The following is a 24,023-nucleotide window of genomic DNA, read 5'->3' as shown; positions in this document are numbered from 1 at the left end:
CCCGTTACCCATGCATTCCTCATCAGAACGTTACCCGTTATCCCTTCCCTGGGATCCATGCTTGAGAAAAAGCAATGAACTCACCTTTGATTTGCTCGGTAAGACTAGTTACTTGTGTTCAGTTTGGTCGACCCAATCCTAGTATGGTGATCATCATAAATCAGTCGTGTACAAGTAATGAACAAGTAGGGTACGTAATATCACCCAAGTTACAACAAGCGTTCAAGTCATAAGTATACCTACGTCACACTTTTCGTATTTCCCATAGTACATATCAAGAAATCTGGTTTACAATTAAGCAAATACACAAGTTCACATATAACACAACATGCACCAAGTCACAATTAGTTTCGTACCACACGCCAACAAGACTTCAACATTATGGCAGCCCATTACGATACTCAAGATAACGTGTGGCCCAAATGTCACTGGTTGGGTCTGTTGTTTGTTGGGCTCGACTAACTGTGTGAAGCCCAATTAACTTTACATGTTATTAATTCCAGTTCATTAGCCCACATCAAGTTGTAATTTACTAACTCATACCTATTACGTGATCGTGCAGCCCATTAAATTGTTTATCTCGTTCAAAACATGCAGCCCATTATTAACCATCACCAATATCTATCATAGCAAGAATCCAAATCACCACCCTACGCATATAACCTACCCTTTGATTCACGATAAAGTTCAAACCAAATTAAATAACATAATCTGTTTAGTGACTAACCATGTACAATTAACGCCACAAGACCACACTCAGTTTCATAAAGTTATACACAATTAATTATTATAATACACAAGCCGCCCCTATTGGACCTTTGCTTGGTCCACTAGATGATCTACACATGGAGCCATTCAACTTAACCCATCAAAATCACATGCCCATTACAAAACATGCAGCCATTCAACTTAACAGTAGCCGCCGCCAATATTTGAGAAGGGTCCTATCTAACATACACACATGGCAGCCCTAATCATCGTATGTCTAACATTTACATCGGTTATAACAATCATTTGATCAACCTAATCTAATCATACAATCACTTTAATTATTCATTCACCTATCAGCAATACCAATCATCATCCATGTGTTATGTATTATGTATAAGCATCAATCACATATGAAATCACATGGTTGTCGGCCATTAAATCAAAGCATATTAATAGAAGGCTGTGTTATGAATCAGATTATCACATGACTCATCATGGATCAGTCAACGTTTATTGCCTGCATGTGATACACGATCAAACCCAAAGCAACATTTATGGTTAGTAGCTTTTGTTTGAGGTCCAATAAGATTTGAATTACATCTGACATTACATGTGATATATGGGAAGTCTTGAACAATTACAAATTGAAAGTCAATTTTATCATGCCATCACGAATTACATCTGACATCATATACTCAACAAAAACTAAAGCAATTGTACTAACCGGAAGTCCTATCGAATGACCGGATGCTGCGAGGGGGGGTATCTACTGTCGTCGCCAAACGCAGGGGGTAGGGTTATGCTTGAGAGTTTTTTTTTTTTGATAACAACCATACGTATATTAATAGATAACCATACGTATATTAATAGATATAGGTTTTGCTTGGGGCGATTGTTTGTTTCTTATGACTGATCTGGGCCTAGGTCCAAGAGATTGGACTGTCAAGTCAATTGGGTAATCAAAATAACAAAGGTTTGGGCTTTCTATTCTAATTATATATATGCATGCTTATAAAATAGAGATTAGGCTCAATGGTTTGGTCCGATGTGCAATTATAGGCTGATCGTGACCCACATACAAGCCGCGCGTGTGTGATTATGGCCCAATACCCTCGTGGCCCAAAAACATAAATAACGGCCCAAGATTCATGTGCGGCCCTTATCACCAAATCCAACCAATAAAACGAACCCAGCAATACACTTAGATTTGCATTCGACAAGTTTATGAAAAAGAGAAGTTAGATAACAGTTTACTATAACAGGAGCGTGAACGGAAGAGATTTTGCGGAATTAGAATCACGTTTCTAACCTTGAAGGTTCAGGTTGTCACAATACCCTTAGATGATAGCTGAGAAGCTATATTACATATACACTGGGTGCACTTGCCCTTTGTGTATCATAATGAGTGGAAGTAGAATATAATTTTCATAAAATTAAAGCTTAATTGTGTTTAAAAATCATCATTTCCTACTCCATACGATATACATCACGCGCCAATGTCTAAACTGTACATGATGGCAATGCCCGAGTTGTGTGATAGTTCTTGAATTAACTGGGATTAGGTGGATGTGATCCTTCCCTGTACTGAGATTATGATATGGCCAACATCTTATGACCCCTTTCTCTACAAGGGCGTCACATGGGCTGCAATAGAGGATCCTTGACAAGTGATAACAGAACGGGTTTGAACTTTCAGACAACTACAAAGTCAAAGTCAATATCTCAAAAGTTGTTAAATAGTGAGTCAAACTTGTTGGGAAGGGATAACGTTCAAATTTGTTTGTGGATGCAAGGAAGTTCAACCAAGCAGATAGGAGTTTCCACGGAACTAGTTTTGATGAAAAATGGTCGTTGCACGCTAGAACTAAATGTTTGTCAAGTGTCCATGCGCCAAAGAAAAGCTTGTATTTTGGAGTGTTAGTCATAAATAAGCAGCGATGCATGAGGACATGAATATTTCGGTGGTGTGATAATGTGACAAGCCACATGTTTGAGGATCACATACTCAGCTTGTGCTTCACCGCTTGGGCTCCTAGCTACTCCTCTAGATCATTAGGGAACATCTCAATGATTAATTAAGAGCGTACCTTAAATTGGATTGGCAGACCTTCGGCGCAATTGAGGTGATACGATACAAAATGGTAATCGAGAGATTATGAGCTAAAGAATTGTAGAAGAAGAAGAATCACAAAAGAGAAGGAGATTAACTCTCAAATCAATAGCTGTCATACTCATCTCTTTCAACAGTATTAACAGACCCTTTTACAATTTACAAGATCAGTCCCTATACTTTGAATTACTGACACACTAGACCCTAGACTATTTATCACATATCAATACTCCCCCCTTAAAAGATTTTTGTCCCAAAAAATCAGAAATGGTAAAAAAAATTCTAATCAAAAGTATGAAAAAGGAAACTGTGAAATTTTTTGTGCTTTACTTTGTAGCTCCAATGATCCAACAAGAACTATTTTCTTCTCACAAGAGCCTACTTTATAAGAGCAGATGTCATGACAATTTGCAACCACATTAGATGAACTATATTTCATTTTTTTCTTCATCCACATGGCTGTGATAATTGACAGACCAACAACCGAATCATATCTAACAATCACTGATGCAAACTCACCCTGCAGTGTTCTATTGTGCCCATCCCGTTTTAATGGTTTGTTGCCCATTTGATCTTTCTGTTGTATAACAATCACGTCCCATACAATATGATATTTCCCTTTTAAGACCTTAGCAACTACTACTTCTAAAGGCTTGACTCGTATTGTAGTCTGAACAAAAGAAATAGCCTATGCAGAAAATTGTACATAACGATAACTCAATACTCCAAGTTTGCTGCTGAAACTTGCAATGAGCATATTCTTAGCACCCAAACTTGAGATATCAATATCTAAATATCAGCTCTCTTTTTTAACAACCTCACCAGCAAGCTCATAGTGATGTTTTTTTATTTAAAAACATCAAAGTCTCTTTTCGGATGGCATTCTTCACTCTATGTCTAACCATCTTAATTTGAAAAATTATTTCTTTCAGACCTAGTTTGCCACCTCCACAATCCAATTTTGTTCTTCTTTTCCCTGGCTTTTTGCCCAACTCAAGTGCAGTTTCTTGGTAACTTGCTTTGAGCAGGAAACCCATCTTTAATACGTAATGCCAACCCGGTTTCCATACAAATGTTTCTACCCTCACCACCCCAAACTTGTTCATTTTACTTTTAAACCTTCTACACATTTTATTGAGCACCATAAGGGCATCCTCTGTTTCTTGTGTAGTTAACAAATCTGATTCTTGAAATTTATACACTTGAATTTTGTTTATAAATGTCTTTACAGTAGTACCTAGATTATAAAGAATTTTACTACCAGATCTGTTAAATTGGCTACTAGGAAATTCACTAAACTCCTCATCTTGAATCACACTAGCATGAAAACACCATGTAATTGAATGTTTTACCTTAGAACCCTTTAAAAGTGTTCCTTCATGAATTTCATTTTATGGTTCCATGACATCCTTCTTCATTTCATTTACTAATTCTTCAAAATCACTTGAATCATCCAAAATTTCTTTTATTTCTTCCACTTCTATACAACCATTTTGAATTAAAGAACTCTTTTCATGTCCATTTTCTTTTGCATCCTCATTGTCACATGAATCTTGACCGGTAGTTTCTTGAATATCATTTCCCTTTTCATATACATTAATGGGTTCAAGAATCTCAACCCCCTTTACAGATTCATCAAATTGAATCTCAATTTCACTAAAAAATTGACCTCCTACCTTCCTAAGTTTTTTATTGCCCTCTAAAATGGTAAGAAAATTAACATGGTTCTTTGCCTTTTCATAAGCATCCTCGAGTGTCTTTGGTCCAAACAACTTAACCCAGCCCCCAATTTCAGGTTTAAGACCCCCAATAAATAAACTTGTAGCATAGTTGTTACGCCCTAAACACGCTTTAACTGAAAAGACGCAGCGGAAAAAGAGCTTTAAAATTTCTTTCCTTATTAACGACATGACTTTCACGAAGGTTCTAAATTCTAAAAATGTTAAACATTCTATAAAAGGGTTCACAACATTCGTACTAAAATTTAGATTTCTAGACATTATATACTTCAACTATGTGACCGATCTATCCGTACAATCCTTGCTCTTGACTCGATCTACGTCCGCTTCACTTCCTTAGCAGCAGAAGAAGTCCGTGTAGTACCTGTGGGCATCACATACAACTTAGCCATTAGTCAATGACAACATCATATAACATTAATCTCAATTAATTAAGGATTGAATAACGTTCGATAATGTAACTTGATCCATTCGAATAACCATTCTCCTTCTCTTGTTCCGGATTCGGCTTAAATTTCATAAGAATCCGAGGTACTCATTCCTGCATTACATACCGACCTCAAACGAATAATTAGTAACGTTAAAATTCTAACATATCAGCTCATGCATACATACGTACTTACATACAACATACATACACATCTGCATACATACATACCTTTCCTACAACCTTACTTACGTGCATACACTCATACATGTCTTTACACATACATACATACACAACTACATACGAACATACCTTTTCTACATCTTTACGTAATCATACAATGTTTACATGGGTCTTAGACTTAGGTTTAGAGCCCATAAACATCTAAGGAACGTAAAAATCATGTTTGGAAAGTCCGTCGTAGTCCACGGATAACAAATCGAAGCCTACGACACATAAATCAACTTAAATAACCAGAATTTAGCTTTTGGGACTTGGGGAGGCCGTCGCCGACGCCCCTAGGGCCGTCGGCGACGGGCCTTGCATTCACCCGTAGCCCAAAAACCCGTAGGCAGGTAATTAACCCGTCAGCACAAAAATCCACTTTCTGGAGCCCGTCGGCGACGCCCCCATACCCGTCGGCGACGCCCTCTAGAAATTGCAGTTTTTCTGCAGTTCCGTTTCGTCGTCCGTACGCACTAAAACGCGCATAACTTTTGAACCGTTTACCCGTTTAACCTACCGTTTCTTCCTACATGCTTGTAAATTCACATTCTATCATATTAACTTAAAATCCTACCTCCGGATTAAGGAAATTCTTAACTTACGTGCATTTGACATATTACCATTTTCTAACTATTTGACCCGTTCGTGCATTTAACATCATAATCTGTTTATTTGACCTCAATCTCATATGATCTTTAATAATTTCATTGGCACCTAACATAAAAGATTAAATTATCGGACGTCTTGCATCCTCTTAACCCATTTTCGCTCAAAAGCTTATTGTTGACCCGTTATGGGTATTTGCGCATTAAATGAACAATGACATACAAAACCCTATACTTCGCTTTCATACTTGTCCAAAGCATCACTCTAATCGAATAGCTTGTTTCCAAACGACTTCTAAGGTCGTTTGCCCGATATACCTATCAAGGGTATTTTAGTCAACTATGCTCTATCCTTAATAACAAAGGATTTCCTTACATAAGAAACCAATTCCACTACTTAGCTACAATTTCTTAGTCACACCTACCTTGCTCGGATCAAAACTAAGATCGGTTTAATACTTCATTGACATCATAAAATTCATTCCTATTTCACCTCAATTATCACATATAATTAAATTGCATATAACATTACATGAACAACTAAGAAGTGATTACGGAATCACTTACCTTATGCGTCCGTGCTCGTATCCGATTCCTCGCCTTTTCTTGACCCGTTATCCTTTCATGCTTGAGTCCGTCTTGACATGATTCCTATACTCTCTTTTCATCAAGATCACACTCCTATTAGCATATGCATTCGTACATGATAACAATCATATCAATCACATATTTCACACTTAACCTTCATTAATCATTTCTAACAAACATAACTCATATAATCATATCCGTATACGTTTAAACTCATGTAACTCATCATGTCATTACATTTAACACGGATTGCTATAACATGTACCATACGACTTCCCATCAACCTACATTTACGACAACGAGTCAAATCATGTTTCTTATACTTAGTTGACTTTCAAGAGTCAACTATTAACCATACTTAACTATCGGCTTATCATTATATACCCGTAACATCATAATCGACTATACGGACGACACTATATATATCTTATCATACGCTTGGTATGTGTACCACCTTTTAAGCATAACGTACAACTAATTCATACATAAATCTTCTAAACTCATACGTAACCCATCAAATCCTACTACTAATCATCATATATCATTCCAAATGAACATTAAACATAACATCATCATATTTCTCCTAATTCATCTAACAATATTTCATCACACCCACATAATATATCAATTTTTTCAACAAGACTTTAACATAGTTGGGGATTCTAGTCATCATCTTCACCCTAACTAACGGGTTTCTCCTCTAATCATCAAATTAACACAAACCATACTTTAGCTTTCAAAAACATTACTTTTACATTCCTTATAGTTCATTATGGTGTCTAGTAATCACATACGCCATTATCATAAAGAAGTTACATCGACTTAACAAGTATTCATGTAAAAACCATAACTAAACTCACTTAGGCATTTCATCGAACACATTGCGTGCGTACCATCTACAAGGCATAGTGTACAAGCATCCAAAGCACGTTTTGCTAATTCATCCTATATATGTCATCATTACTCAATCTAATTCTTACAATTCCTTTAATCAATATCAATTTATCTAGCATTCGGATACTACAAACTGAATTACTTGCCAAATTACATATATTCATCACTCCTATAATCTTCATATTCATAACACAAACTTCACATAGTGGGTTTTCACTACATTCTTTCATGCAACCTAAAATCACACATGATTCTTGTCCTAGGAAGCATTTCTAACTCAGATTTCCCACAATAGATACAAGAAATCGAATTTGGGTTTAAACCCTTACTCTAGAATTCATCTTTTCAAAAATTAAACTTACCACTTCACCATGTATGCATAGATAATCGATAATCTTGAGACATGCAACTGATTTAGACTTGAATTTCTTGATTAATTGAGTAGATTAGCATGAACAAGGGTTTTCACCCTTGTTTCTTCTGTTCGTTCGCTCCCAGGTACGCACACAGGAGTGTGTTTGTGGGTTTACCACTATGAAACCCTAATTATTAAAATCTTACACATTAACCCCCTTCTAAATTGATAAGTATTTAATTTAAGCATTAATTCAAATTTTTAACTTATTTCTTATCATAACCCATTAACTAGGTTACTTTTTGTTCATTTTCATTTATTTTAATTGATAACCGGTTTTTGGGGCGTTACAATAGTCTTCGCTTAAAACCACTTTATAAGGAGAAAATCAAACGAATCACAATAATCTTGAAATGAACCTGTCTGTTGTAAGTTCCTGATTTCTGCCATCTGATGCACTATTTAGAATTCTCGTTTCTTGATTCTTGGTGTTGAACAAGATAGGACTCTGGTTTCCCCAATTTGGTGATCCCATCCATTCATCATAAGTTCGAAAACCCCTCCAAAGTTCATAATTAGTTGGTGGTTTGGAATAATCTGGATTGTAGCCACAACAATGAACTTTGCCTTCGAATTGTAACCCACCACATGAACACCTACTAGTCCCACAAACATGAACCCTGTTCTCCCATATCAAACCCACTACTAGAAAATATACCTATCTTGACACGCGAACAATGACACACGCTCATTTTATGACATTCGAAAGCGTGTGTCAAGAAAAAATGTCATGATTTATGAAATTCAATAAATTTATGACACTATTCTTTGTGTGTCATCTTTTTAATGTCATAATAAAATAAAAGATCTATCTTGACACACGAACAATGACACATACTAATTTTATGACATTCGAAAACGTGTGTCAAGAAAAAAATGTCAGGGTTTACAAAATTCAATAAATCTATGACATTCTTTTTTGTGTGTCATCTTTTTAGCGTCATAAAAAACAAAACTATCTAAATGTGTATGTCAAGTTTTTTGACACTCTTTTTTCTGTCATCTCTTTAGCATGTCATGTTATATTTTCTGAACTAGGTTATAGCTCGTCTATTACACGGTTTAAATTAATAAATCAAATAGTTAATAAAAAAGGTTTAGCAATCACAAAACGATATTTTTGAAATGCTTTTTATCCGAACAAAATTTTGACTCATGTCTCACCAGGGAAAAAAAAAACCTTTAAAAGAGGGTAAAGATGGCATAGATGGGTAAAATGTAATTATACAACTACATGTAATTTCTTGTTATTGTGGGACTTTTTTATACAACAACATGTAATTTCTTGTAATTGTGGGACTTTTGGCTGTGTTTTCTATTTCCCTTTTTGTTCAAATTTTTTATTTGAGACGGAATTAATAATTAGAGGGAAGAAGACGGTTGATACTTCTTTTTAGGGAAAAATATTAATTTTTTTAGTGTAACTTATCGTGGATAGAATTCTAATTTTTGATGGAGGGAGGGAAAAGTTTGAATCGAACATGATCTATCATAAGCAAAATGTACTCAAACTTGGGTTTTTTCTTGGCTCGTTTACACCCCTACTCTCTGTTTGGTACGTGGTAATGGAATGGACGGGGAAATGGAATGGACGAGGTAATGGAATGGACAAAGGGAATGCAATGAATCATTACCATTCCATGTCTTGTTTGGATACCATGTGGGAATTGAAAGAATTATTATTGTGTATTGTTTGGTAAGCAAGATAAACGAAAGAATAAAATCAGCGGTGAGTGGTGGTGGTCGATGATAGGGGTGTTCAAAACTATCTGTATCCGAAAATCCGATCCAAAATATCTGATATCCGAATCCGAAATATCCGAAAAACGGATATCCGAAATTCGGATATCTGAATTTTTCGGATTCGGATAGTGATTTTAAAAATTTTCGGATATTTCGGACATCCGAAATATCCGAAAATTTAATTTTATTTTTTTCGGATATCCGCGTATCCGAAAAATTGTAACACCCTGAAAATATAAAACTTTATATTAGAATTATAAAGTATAAATAAACGAAGAAATTACTAACTAGGAATTTTAACCTAGTTAGTTACAAGTCTAGAAATAACTTATAGTAGGGTTAAAAATGCAACTAACTTAATGTTAATCAAAGTGAGGGGCTTAAGTTGTACAAATTGAAACTTAATGTTAATTAAGTCACTAAAATAAACCAAACACCCCCAAAAGAGGGTGCCTGATCGTACAAGAACCACAGGGGGCGATCCCCACTCTCTTAAAAACCCTAACCTCACAAAATTGATCAATTGAAGGCTAATCCTTGTTCCAAATCAAAATCTGAATATAGATTCGTGATCCTCATCACAAGGGGGTTACAAGGTATGTAAAATTTCATAAAACCCCTCAACTTGAATTTCTCATGTAATTGGGAAAAATCTGGATTGTTAGTTGCATGTATGTTATTTGGTTAGATTAGGGATAATATAGTGTCTAGAAGTGAAACCTAGACAAATACATGTGAAATTTATGCTCAAATTCAGAAAATTCATGAACACCTTGAAGGTGGGTTGTGGGTTTTACAAGTTAATGATGAACATTAGGATTTAGAATGATTATCCTAGTGTAATTTAATTATAGAAAGTGATTTCAGAAAAGTATGATGTTTAAATGCTATATGGGGACTTTATTGATGTTAAGTTAGCTAATTAGCAAGCCATGAATTTGAATACAAAAGATATAAAAGATTCTGCCTCTATAGTGTTTGTTGAAATGCCTCAAAGAGGGCTTGAAACTGAATTGTTAAGTTAAAAACGCATAGTTATGATGTATGACAAAATGTGCGTTATATATGTGAAACCAAGAGTTCTAAACATAAGGTGATTGAACTCTATAGGAAAGGAGGCCGGGGCATCTAGCGGGCAAACCGGTGTGGACGCACGTTTGAAAGGTCTACTTTGAAGGTACGTAACTTGATTAGTTACATTAAATGAGTTATTGATAAGCTTTGTAAAATCTTATCATTGAATCGAAATTTGCGTTGAATTTATGTTGGTTATGATAGTAATATGAATTAATAGACTTAGTGTAGTCAACGAACCAAATTGGTAGTCATCATAAGTGGATGGTTCCACAAGATGAGCCAACGGTTCTATTGGTTGAGAAATTGTAGTTTTATGCGTTCTAGTAGTCGACAATGGCGACAACAATCACAATGGCATTTAAACCATGAAATTGGTAAGAAATGCGGGTGATAACAAGCCTCGGATGTTGGGCATAAGGCGCCATAGGTATATTAGATAGATGGTTGCAAAATGTGTAAGGATAGAATGGGTCGAATAATTACATAGTGATATTTGATCTTTCGGTCTGTAAAATTTAAATTCTTGGGTATCAAATTTATAATAGTTACGTAGATATTGAATTTACACACACATAGGAAAAAGAATCACCTAAAACGGACTTACGAGTCAAAAGATATGATAGTTTTAAGTTTGTAAACTGAGATTAGTGATGCTGAACTGATATACAGCAACCAGCAACAACCTTCTGTCGAAATTAGGTCGTCGTGCTACGCCACGGGTGAGAACAAAACTCGTCACGCTACGCGATGGGTGGTGGCGCTACGCGACCACCTTGGGTGGTCCTCGTCGCGCGGCGCGACCATCTAGGGTGTTTGGATTTTGTTGTTTTTGTATATTTTTGAGTTTGGAACTTAACCGGACTTATATTTAAGTGTCAAAACTAATCTTTTGTGTGGTTTTGACCATAGGTGACGATGGACCTAATCCGGATGGCGATCAAGCATCTTTTCAAGAACCGAACACTACATTTTGAAGCTTCCGCAATGTTTTAAATCTTTAATAGACTTTGTGTATGGGTTGTAAACAATTTCTAAACTACTTTTGGAACGTTTTTAACTTAGTCGTTAGTTGACTAAGGTGGATACTACTTATGAACTTCTTTAATGAAAGTTATGTTATTTAAGTAATATTTTATTTGAAATGATATGATTTACTATTAAAATCAAGTAAAATTAGACGGGTGTTACAAAAATATCCGAAATATCCGAAAAATATCCGAAAATATCCAAAAACTTATATTGGAATATCCGAAACTATCCAAAATATCCATTTCCGAATATGAAAAAAATATTAAGAAAATAAAAATTGAATTAAAAGTTAGAAATTTCGGATATCCGATTCACTATCCGAATCCGTATCCGAAATTTGAGATATCCGAATTTCGGATACGGATTCAGATAGTGAAATCTAGTATCCGAAAATTTCGGATATCCAAACTTTCGGATATCCAGTTTTGAACACCCCTAGTCGATGGTAGTGATTGTGGGTGGTGGCTGCAGTGGTGGGTGGCAGTGGATGGTGGCGGCGGCGGCGAGTGGCGGTGGAGGCGGCGATGGATGGTGGTGGTGGCCGGGGGTTGCGTGGAGGCAGAGGTAGCGGTGGGTGGCAGCGGCGGCGGTGGTTGGTTGTGGCGGTGGTGGTGGCGGTGGCATCGACGGTGGTGGTGGATGACGGCGGTGACTGGCGTTGGCGGCGATGGTGGTTGGTGGCGGCGGTGGGTGGCAACGGTGGCGGGTGGCAACGGTGGCGGGTGGGTGGTGGCGGCGACAGTGGCTGTCGGGTTGGCGGTGGAGGCGTTGACGGGTTGTAGGTGGAGGCGACGATGGCGTCTTTGGTGGTGGTGGGTGGTTGCGAAGGTGGTGGGTTGTGGTGTTGGTGATGAATGGTTCTAGATGGGATGGAATGAAAAAAAACATAGAGAGTGGATGGAATGATTTTGAGGGAATGGAATGCCTTATGGAATGGGTTATTCCATTCGATTGACCAACCAAACACCCATTTCTTCATTCCCTCGTAATGATCAATTTCATTCCGCCTCTCATTCCTACATACCAAACACTGTATGGGGTAATGGAATGGGTGAGGGAATGGAATTCACGAGGTAATAAAATGGACAAAGGAATGAAATGAATCATTACCATTCCATGGTCTTGTTTGGTTACCACGTGGGAATGAAATGAATCATTACCTTGTGTTGTTTGGTAGGCAACAAAAGATGAAGGAATAAAATCGGCAATGGGTGGCGGCGGCAGTGGTGGGGTGTCGGCGGTGGATGGTGGTGGCATGGGCGGCGGTGATGGTGGTCGGTGGTAATGGCCGGTGGTAGCCGTGGCTGGCGGTGGTGGAGGGTGACAGCGGTGGTGGGTGGCGGTGGTCAGGCGATGATGGTGGCAAGGCGTCGACAAGTGGAGATGGTTAGTGGCTGGTGGAGGCGGTGGCGGTGGTCGATGTTGGGCGAGATGTTGATGAAGAAGGGTGAGAGGGAATGGAATGGAAAAAAAAACAGGGATGGTGGATGAAATGAATTTGAGGGAATGAAATGCCTTAGGCTAGAGAGTGTGGGATGGAGCCTCTAGGGGCTTTATCAGGATATGTCATCGCCACATAGGATCCACGTCAGCCAGAAGGCTTTATCACGCCCCCTTTAACTTGCAGGGTGTAGGATGAAGCCCCCATCATCATTACCTAATTATTTTTTATTTATATATTTTATTTTTTAAATTAAATGGCAATTTTAATAACTAGATAATAAAAAAAAACATAATTTCATTAAAAGATAAAAAAACATTACAAAGTCGTTAAAGAAACACAATTAAAAGAAAAAAAAATAACATATATTTCGCTCGAATTTGTGCCTTACGAGCCTCCAAAATGACTCGGTCCTCCTCCGCTAGATTTGACAAATCTCTCGTGAGAAAATCCATGTCTTCCGATACGTCGAGCCATGCTTTTGCCAACTCGAATTCTTCCTTAGGCGACCAAAATTCGACCTTCTTAGTAGCACGTTTTTCCGACATCCTTCTTTCGATGACTTCGCTTTTTTCTAAAAGTGGGTTCGGCTTGGGTTTCGGATACGGATTCGGTTTGGGTTGTGTTTTGGGTTTCAGGTATGTTTTGGGTTTCGGGTATGTTTTAGGTTTGGGGTATGTTTTGAGGTATTAGGGAAAAAATGGGGGTTAAGAATAATACCCGTAAAATTCGGGCATCGGTGGAGTGGTGGGATGAGGAGAAGTTAGGGTGCTTGGTGGCATCAGATAATATCCAAGCTCACCCGTATGCGAGTCTCGTCGATACTGGTACTCTTGCTCGTTGTTTTGCAAACTTTGCCAATACGGATTGCTCGGGTCCCATGGATTTGGGTTGTTGGGAAACAATATAGAGAATGATGTAAAAAAGTGTAGAGAACGGTATAAAAAATGTAGAGAAAGTGTAAAGAATGGTATAAAAATGTAGAGAATGTGGGGTATTTATAGGATTAATATATGAAAAAGGAAATTAATTTTTTTAATTGTTACCGTCGGTAACGTTCAACATAACTCTCCTCGATCCACACGAAACCAGCTCATTACCACAATGGAGCCTGGCCTATAACGCCCCTTCTTGAATCGCAGGGTGTGGATTTATGGCGCCGAGTGGCGCTATAGGTGTTGAGGTGGCCCTGGTGGCGCCTCCATACCTTCCGGGCTTATGTAATGAGTTATTCCATTACATTGACCAACCAAACACATGTTTTTTCATTCTCTCGTAATAGTCCATTCTATTCCGTCTCTCATTCCTGCATACCAAACACTATACCAATGATTTATTATCTCTTTTGCATGACTCATTATTTATAAACAATATTATTTTATAATAGCTAACTATATTTTTATTAAAAACTTGAGTAAACTTTCATTCTGCTCCCTGTGGTTTGGTCATTTTAACGGTTTTGCTCCAATAGTTTAAAAATAGCCATTTCCCTCCTGATTTTTCTAACTTATCTTCATTTTGCTCCCCGCCTCTAACTCCATCGGGGAGGAAACTAGGAAACTGGCGACAAACTCGAAAGATTAGGGAGCAAACTGGCGACAAACTCGAAAGATTAGGGAGGAAAATGGCTATTTTTAAACTATTGGAGCAAAACCGTTAAAATGACCAAACCACAGAGAGCAAAACGGAAGTTTACTCTTAAAACTTTTTATATTTGTAACTAAAATATCTAAACCATCGTATTGAAATTACGTTTCTATAGTGTTTTATAAATGTATCTTGTTTTAATAATTATTTTTATTTTATTTCAGTTCCCTTGCAAATCTCATGCATAGGTCTTAAAATTTTGGATTTCCCGCTTCTATGATTTCACAATTCACCCATTACCCACCCAAGTCTTTATTCAATCCCGCTTCAATTTTGGTTTATCCTCTAAAAAATTGATTTCCCCCCAAATCTGAAATTCACCACTAACCCTTCTTACGCAATAATTCCCAACAATGTTTGGAACAAATAAAACGCAGAAAAAGAATGAAGTCATCGTAATCGCCTGGTGCTCATCTCCTTGAACTCGCACAAGCCGAGAAGTCCGCTACTGCGTTAGCACCACCGCATTGATTTGGTACAGGTATAGTTTCGAACCTCTGTTAAATATGACCTCCGTTACGTTCCAGCGACCGAAACTACTGATGATCTTGCAATGGCTGTTTTCCTTATTTGCGATGTGGTTTTGACTTTTGATAAATTATAGGTAGACGACACGAATAACCCTTCAACGCTCCCAAATGTGCTTTGTTGTTTTAGATTGGTCAAGATGCTAATTCAAGGTTCTTGTTCTTAAATTCGATGATTTTGTGTACAAAAGGCTCTATGCTTCGAGGCATTTGTTCCTTCTTTATGAATGGTCAATTTAACTGTTATCATTTTTATTGACTACAACCTTTACATATAACATGCTTGTCGCTTCTGTCTTCCTCCCGATTGTTGCCTTGTAACAGGTATGCCTTTTTTGGTCTATTTGAGTGTTTTATATGTTTGACTGCTTTAATGTTTAACCTATATTTACCTGACTGCCTACTGCCCTACTTTGTTTTGCTGTTAAATGTTAAACATTGGGTGATAGGGGTCAAGTGTTATACATTCTGTGAAAGGAATAAATTGTTAACTTTGGATGTCATGTAGATTAATCAAAGTGTTGAACTTGCTGTCATGAAATGCAAAAAACCAAGGCCTACAAACATCAAAGTTTTCTAGCAAAAAAATGATGTAAGCAATGCTTTTGTAGTTCTAAATGAAAATAGTTTGGAATAAATATCTATGATCTTTGATAAGTTTTTGGTTTATTTTTGGAAAGAGACATTCTTAAAAAAGCTATTCTGGAAAAAATTTATACATGTGACATTTCTACAACTACATGAATTAAAAGATACACATTATTCTGAATCCTCATGAAGCAGTTGCACTTGTATGTAACGTCTGTTATTCTAGCTCCCTAATATATTTAATAAATAACCACTTTAAGTATAACTTTTTTTTTGATATTTCTCATCAGGTTGGCTTCAGTGGTAGCGTGAAAAACACAATTATATAGGATGAGCATTTGGTACCAGGTACCAGTACCGAACCGGGATATTCGGTACCGGTATCAATTTTTTCCGTATTTTGGTACCGGTACCGGTTTGGTACCGAACGGGTACCATGCTCATCCCTAATTCTGTATCTTCTGCTTTGTCTATATGAACCAATAAGTGGCCAGGTAACCCTTCTTTCCTAAAATGATGGTGAATTTCTAGTAGAGGTGACAAGTTAGGCAGGTTGACCCTCAAATATTCTTTGTCCTTCTTTTTGACCTTTTTATTACTTAAAGGTATTTTGTCATTTCGTGTTTATAAATTGGCAGATTGCATTTGTAGAATTAGTTCAGTTTCAAAAGTATTTATTCATAAGTTTGAAGAAAGCCATTGAGATGCCAATGTCCTCGCCTGCGCCTTGCGTCTTTGACAACATAGCTCCTAATCAAGAGTGTTACTATCATTACAAGGTAGAATACTTATGGGTCTTGAATGTATTTTCTTTTCGATGTATATTGTATTTGACGTTTTCTTATGTTTCTGATAGTATAGGACTTTTGGATGTTGGATTTGAAAACAAATCAATGGGAACAATAGAATTATAAAGGATGTCCTAGTCGACGTTCTGGTCATCCGATGGTATGTTATCGGTTATTTGGGTTTTTTAATGTGTTTGCAGTTTCTTTTTTCTAGTGTGTAAACCTAAATTTATGGTTTATTTGTAGGTTTTGTATAAGCACAAGCTTGTTATTTTTGGTGGGTTCTAACTTCTATGATACTTTTCGAGAAGTGAGGTTATTTCTGTTTTTTCAAATAAAGTTTGCGTTTTGATAAGTTGCCCATCCCTAGCACTAGCCTACATATTGAATACTAAGTTTGCACCTAAGCTATAAGATTTGATCCTTTTATTACTTACTTTATTTTCTTTTGCAGATACTTCAATTCTCTTTAATTTGGATACTTTTAAGGTAAAGTAGTGAACAAATGGGCAATTTATTCATGTTTGTGAATCAATAACTAAAACAAGCTCATCGTCTAGCTTCAGTGGCAAGAGATAAAACCGGCACCTGGATGCTTATAATGGCCAAGTGCTCGGAGTGGATTCCAACTCTTTGTTTACCAAGAAGATGTGAGTTAAATATATTTTATACATATATGAAATTTCTTGTTTTTATTACAATTTCATTTTGATTATAGATTTATTTATATGGTGGTTATTCCAAAGAGATATATAAAAGGATTGTTCATTCAGACATACGAGCGCTTGACCCTAAGACTTGAGTTTGTATCAAGGTATTTCATGTTTCTGTTAACATGAATATTTATTGACTTATTATTTATTACACCCCTTTAAGATTTCTTCAACATGTAGTTTAGTTAAAGAAAGGCGGGATGCCACCTGGACCTCGTGCTGGTTTCTCAATGAGTGTTCATAGAATCAGGCCGTGCTGGTTTCTCAATGAGTGTTCATAGATTCAGGCCGTGCTCTTCAGGGGAGTTGTTGACGTGGAGGTTGAAGGCTTAGTCTTCTTTTGTAAAGAGCAGAGGAATACTTGGCTATAGATATGGTGATATTTGCGAAGAATGATCGAGTTATGCGGCAAGTGTTATTTTTTAATGATAACTGGTGTCGACAAATGTATTGATAAACAATATTTTTGTAAACATTAAAATATTTGTAGTATAATTGATAAATGATTATGCAATGGGTTTTTGGTGTCTGTGTGTATATATATATATATTTATATGTTTTATTAAGAAATGGATTTATTGATTTGATTATTATTTATTTATCAGGGTAAATTAGTAATTCCACAATTTTTCAAAACATTTAAAAGCATGACACGGCATAAATGAACGTCGTAAATGCGTGTCATAAAAACATGACACACAAATGTATGTCATTTTAATTTTATGACTACTCAATCAATGACTCACTTTTGCGTGTCATAATTACCGTTTATGACGCGCAATGTGCGTCAAGAAATGTGTATTTTGTAGTAGTGACCCCCACACAAACATAAGAACACCATTGTTCAAATCTGATTGAAAGCTTATTATTTCGCTGATGTTTCTGTTGCCCTAATTGCACACGTCACTTAAATTCGATTGAAATCTGATTAATTCGTTGATCTTGATGTTGCCCTAATTGATTCCGTCAATTGAATATGATTGATTCCCAACCCTCAGGTCAAGAGGAAGGAAAGCTCTGATACCATTGATACGATACAAAATGGTAATCGGGAGATTATGAGCTAAAGAATTGTAGAAAAAGAATCACAGAAGAGGAGATTAACTCTCAAATCAATAGCTGTCACCCTTTTACAATTTACAAGATCAATCTCTATACTTTGAATTACTGACACACTAGACCCTGAACTATTTATCACATATCATGAGGACATTTCACACGTGACCTAAGTGAACCATCTCGTGTACACATAGATGGTTAATTTTAATGATAAATTGTTTTTAACATCTAATAATACATGGAGTCGTACTTAACTCATCACCATATAGTTCATTTTGGTTTAGTCTCGGTCAAAATAAATAAGAGATACCATAGTTTTACAGAAATATATAACTAAATAATAAACTCAAGATTTAATAGTTTCATGTCAATAATAATTTTTTTTATATAATACTTAAAATAAATACGAAATAATTATAGGCCAAAGATAAGTCCAAAAAGCATTTAATCAAGTCGAAACAAATATCTTGTTTTTATTTTCTTTATACTGGCATTATTATGACAAGCATCGTACCATGTTACCAGATTTTCTTATTATAAAACAAGTAAATGAAAAGCAGTCACAAACATGCATACAATGTACTTGGTGTCATCAGCTAAGATTTTATTGAAATTATTTATGTATAAATAAATTTAAGTCACTATAATTATAAAATAAGTAAATGAAAAGCAGTCACAAACATGCATACAATGTACTTGGTGTCATCAGCAAAGATTTTATTGAAATTATTTATCTATAAATAAATTTAAGTCACTATAATAATTCTCTCTCACTAATGAATTCATTATAGCTTTCCATTCTAAAATCTATGATCTCTGAATTTTATTTAATTTAAGATGCTTCCTCCATCCAATTCCTTTTATTTCTATCTATATAATAACTAAAATACTAATTATTATTAACATCTCTTTTTCCAATTAAAACACTCACAAAAAATATATAGTATTTCAGAACGCTAAAGTAAAATATAAATATCGAGTTAGCTGTCATTTTCGTCCTTATAGTTTCTTCACTTTTGTCTTTTCAGGTCAATTTTCAAAATTGCACTATTTTCTTTCCTGGCATACTGGAAACGTGTCATTTTAGTCCAAAAAACTAAACTCCAGTTAGAATAACTCAGTTAGCTCAAGGGTAAAATGGTCATTTACATAGTTTTACTTTTATTTTTATTTTTTAGACTTCAGGTTTTAAAATAAACTTCATAGGTAAAATGAAAATAAAAAACTATGTAAAATGACCATTTTACCCCGAGCTAATTGGGTTATTTTAACTGGGGTTAGTTTTTTGGACTAAAATGACATGTTTCCAATATGTCAGCGAAGAAAATTGTGCAATTTTGAAAATTGGTCTGAAATGACAAAAGTGAACAAACCAGAGAGAAGAAAATAACAGATAACTCATAAATATACAAACATAAACAACCGACGAGAAACTGACCTACAAATAAGTTAAGTCTTACATTAAATGCTACAACAAAGAAGACTGTCAACCACTTGTAATCTCTACATAGGCAATACGACACCGAATTTAAAAACTTGAAAGCTTGATTTCATCATTAAGGTTGATTTATGATCGAAATGAGTATGAATGCTCTTAGTGAGTGCATATATAGAGAGTAATAAATAGTTTAATCTTTTCTTTTATTTAATGCATTTTAAATAAAATGTAATTAAAAATGATGTTATAGGAGCTTAGATATTCTTACAGACCTACACTAGGTAGATGCTGTATCTGATTGTGTTTGTGCGCGTATACATATATATTGTTTTATGATGTTATACTTGATCCTTCTTTTGCTATGTTACCTTTTCACCGCTTCTTTCGTTTTCATTTTGTTATTCACAAATTTGTTATTTCTTTATCTCAAGTTATCTTTGTTTGTTGTGTTGGGGTGGGGGGTTAGTTGAAAGCAGCCTCTATGTTTCTATGGATATAGGCAATGTTTACCTACATCACACCCTCCTTTGACCCTACTAATAGCTCTGCTATTATGGGATTTACTGGGTGCGGTTGATGTTGTTGTTTTTAAATGTAACAAGAGGATACAATTTAAATTATAACCAAACTCTTCATAACTACATCATTCATCGAATAGACAATCTCCGGGATCGATTTCAAAAACCGAATAACCTAAAAATAATTTAAGACCAATGTGTGTATATAAAAATAATTTTATCTTTTAATAAATATACTTAATGTTAACAAATATATAAATCACGATTATAAACTTTTAAGTAGTAAATAATTTAATAAATGAGATTTAAAAGTTTTTGACAATCATGTTTGATCATCGACCTTTCAACTGGTCGGCACTATCCACTTGGGAATAACTCAACGGTGTTGGTGAGTTGGATAGAGTTTAGGGGTTCAATCCCCATAGTGTACAACTTTAACCGTTAAAAAAAGCTGGTTCAAAAGTGACGATTCCCGATTCAACAGCCGGGTGTAGTCCGGTTACGGCAACAGTGGAAATAAAAACTGTCCGTATATGTTAAGTAAAACTTTGGATGGTGAAATTGTAATATGTTAGTAGCGTAGACGTCTCATGCAAGGTCATGAAAGTGATGGTTTTAGTGACCAACATTAGTTACGCCCGTCACAACAAATTAACAAACATTCATATAAATCAATAATAATAATAAATAAATAAGATAATTAAGGAATGGAGCATGTGCAGCATGAAATGGTTATGGTGTGATCTATCTGTGAAGTTGGGTGTTTGAGCTGTGGCTTATAATTAGACCTTACCTTCTTCCTACCTTCATGTCATGTGCTTTACCAACTTTACAAGTGTTCCATTCTACTACTTCACGTTTCTCCCTTTGTACTGTACAACTAATGTTGCATATGTAATTAGATTCTCGATTGAAAATAACAGTATCTGTTTTTATTATCATTTTTATTATATTTTTTTCCTATTTGAGATGAGAAAATCATCATCATTTGACACGTATCGTCAATTAGTGTGGATTAATGGATTTTTGAAAACCATACACGCAAAAAGTATGATTTTTCAGTTGGCATAATCGCTTTTAATTACAACTTGACGTGTTAGAATTCAGGCCATTAGTTTAACATTTAATTTAAAAATTTTTAGACCATGGAAATAATAAATACGAGTATCCTCAACACAAACTCGATCATACCCTGTGATCGAGTTTTTGTTTGGAATTTACAGTTATATATCATACAATATGATCCATACCCGATCACTAATAACTAAGTTATTGGTAGGGTTTTAGAATCGTATGATACACAAAATAACCCTCTTTCTCAAAATATAGAAAGGCTGCTTCGAGAGACGCCGAGATTATGTAATATGTACCATGCAATGATCATATAAACACATTTGTTTTATATGATTTGATTTTGGAAATAAGTAGGTTATAATTACACAAGTAACAAACAACAAATATGAATGAATAAATTATAAACCAACAACATAAGATTTGAAAATAACCAAAAAAAAAAAAAAAAAAAAGAAAGAAAGAAGAAGAAGAAGAAACATAACATGGATTTAAACATATGATGGATCTTTAATTAGATTTACAGAAACCATACACACAAAAAATAACAGTATGATTCCTAGTATTTAACAATTCTTTCTAGAACAACTTCATGTCAAAAGCTTTAACTAGCTACCTGCCGGTGGTTACCACCACCCACCACCACCACCAATACCCCTCCGCCTACCGCCACTCGCCGCTGCCCACAACCGCGTTTCTTTTACTTTCGTTTACCGGAGAACCAAGTCCGATTGCCACTTTGAACAGTAGTAATCACATGACCTCTCTTTTGATCACTCTCATCTTTCTTTCTTGTTTCTTGATCATACCCAACTTTCTTCTTCCCTGATGTTTTCTTATTCTTCTTGCTTGAAGACTTGTGCTTTTCTTGATTTTTATTGTTATCATCTTCTTGTACCTCCCATGGTTGTTGCAGGTGTAGATGACTTGGACCAGAAGAAGCATCAGAAGCCATTGAATCATCTGTATCTTCATCTTCATCCTTCACTTTTACACCCTTCTTCCTTCCACCACCACCAGTGCCACCATGATGATGATGATGATCATCATCATCATCCATAGAAGAAGAACCAATGTACATTGTCCACCCAGATTCACTGCTCTGACATTCTTCTGTTCCATCTCCATATAGTTTGGAAGATGGCTCCATATTATCTGCCTGTTTCAACAATAGTCAACTCAATAGATTAATTAAGAAACAAATTCTAACACAAGAATATGAAAGAAAGAACACAAGATAAGAAGAAGAGTTTATTCTCTTCTATACATCTTTATATATAAATACAAACCAATTAGCTGGATCTTAGCCACCCCCCAACCCCACCCACCCCACCTCACATATAAAACCACAAAGAAAGATTATCAAACAACAGACATACCTTTTGGAAGTTGGACAAAAAAACACTGGTAAAAACTAAAAAGTAACAAGATTTAAACTTAAACTTAAACTGTAAATGTAAGTTCATTTATTTTATTCTTTTTCATGGTAGGATGATCAGGATTAAATTCTCCATCTTCTCAACCTATCTAGCAATCTAAATAAGGTCATAATTTCTCTGAATTTATATGCCTGTTTACCATCACCAGCTGTCAAAAGAAATCTTTATAAAGGAAATCTTTAAAGGGAAATAAAAAATATTTTTTTTTTTGTAAAGCAAAAGGCACAATTAACTCAAGGTTCTTGAATATTCAAAGAAGAGGGGAGGTGGGTTGTTCAGTGAATATCCAATCATATTTACTATTAGACTGCATCCATTTATTACAAAGGTGAAAGCTTGTGTTTTTATGACTAGATAAATGCATATACAGGTGAGCATATATGTATACGTACAGACAATATATTTATATGTCTTGATGTGACAATGAGTATATGCATAATGCATGTGACCCTTTAAACCATTTTTCTTCTTAAATGTCTTAGAGAATGACATTTGAAATAAATTTGGATTTAAATTTCCATGTCACATAATCTTATAAGTTATAAGAATAGTCAACAAAACGAGAGGAGGATGTCATAACAGATTGTTTTCTCACAAAATTGATTAATAACATTTATTTATATAGAAAAGCAAATGAAAGAATACGATAACTAACTGACATGGTTTTAAGTGGTTTAGAGAAAAGTTTGAAGAAGAAAGAAGACGAAATGAAGTGTGTGCAACAGTTATTGTAAGCAGATACTTACATTAGTTGATTCTAGTTTTGGAAGTGAGTGTGAACGTATGTTAAAAGAGTGGCCCTTAAACGTGGCTAAAACAAATGTAGACAAGACCAAGTGACTAATATGTTGTTGTTTGTTTGTCATCTTTGTCTTATTCTATGTATACATTCGTATTCCATGTTTTCTCTTGAAGGTCTTGTTAGTTGATTTTATACATTTCTAATTTTATTTTATTACATTAATAAATACATTTTACATAACACAGCCTAGTTTAAATATAAGTTTTAGTGTGTAAAATTTACATATCTAAAACATCCGTTGTGTAACATGTCACGTAACGTCAAGTTTATATCTCATTATATTTTATAAACAAGTCCTTGCAACACTAGCCTATACCATCATTCATACATGCTAATAAAACAAATTGCACTCGCTTTTTTATTAGAGGACTTAATTAATCGTACTCGGACTCATCCTTGGACATCCTTAAGAAAACGATGAAGAGACTC

General features: G+C 35.4%; 1 protein-coding gene and 1 long non-coding RNA gene across 4 annotated transcripts; one reads left to right on the top strand and one right to left on the bottom strand.

Annotated features, from left to right (window-relative positions):
* Window positions 1–16,083: 16,083 nt before the first annotated feature.
* On the top strand, window positions 16,084–17,132 carry LOC110874978. 2 transcript variants are annotated; one of them, XR_004867856.1, is made up of 4 exons: window positions 16,084–16,260; window positions 16,405–16,545; window positions 16,628–16,714; window positions 16,801–17,132. It is a non-coding gene; the product is annotated as an uncharacterized LOC110874978 (long non-coding RNA). The 2 variants fall into 2 exon arrangements; XR_004867855.1 differs by having other exon boundaries at window positions 16,084–16,545.
* Window positions 17,133–21,822: 4,690 nt separating this feature from the next.
* On the bottom strand, window positions 21,823–23,111 carry LOC110879676 (protein SOB FIVE-LIKE 3). Of its 2 annotated transcripts, none has more exons than XM_022128190.2 (2): window positions 22,733–23,111; window positions 21,823–22,512 (listed from the first exon to the last, which is right to left on the bottom strand). In XM_022128190.2, the coding sequence occupies exons 1-2, from the start codon at window positions 22,817–22,819 to the stop codon at window positions 22,054–22,056; spliced, it is 546 nt and encodes a 181-aa protein (XP_021983882.1). In that variant the 5' UTR covers window positions 22,820–23,111; the 3' UTR covers window positions 21,823–22,053. The 2 variants fall into 2 exon arrangements, with proteins under 2 accessions (XP_021983882.1, XP_035833776.1); XM_035977883.1 differs by lacking the exon at window positions 22,733–23,111 and adding an exon at window positions 22,643–22,661.
* Between the last annotated feature and the right edge of the window lie 912 nt (window positions 23,112–24,023).

This window comes from Helianthus annuus, chromosome 9 (assembly GCF_002127325.2).
Source record: "Helianthus annuus cultivar XRQ/B chromosome 9, HanXRQr2.0-SUNRISE, whole genome shotgun sequence".
Lineage (NCBI taxonomy): Eukaryota > Viridiplantae > Streptophyta > Magnoliopsida > Asterales > Asteraceae > Helianthus > Helianthus annuus.
This window is presented reverse-complemented; position numbering and strand designations above follow the sequence as displayed.

What these genes read in the sequence shown, in the direction of transcription:
- LOC110879676 (XM_022128190.2), bottom strand. Translation starts at nt 22,819, where the DNA reads ATGAACTTACATTTACAGTTTAAGTTTAAGTTTAAATCTTGTTACTTT. An exon ending in TTTTGTCCAACTTCCAAAAG is followed by an intron (nt 22,513 to 22,732) that starts GTATGTCTGTTG and finishes TTGTTGAAACAG; the next exon opens with GCAGATAATATGGAGCCATC.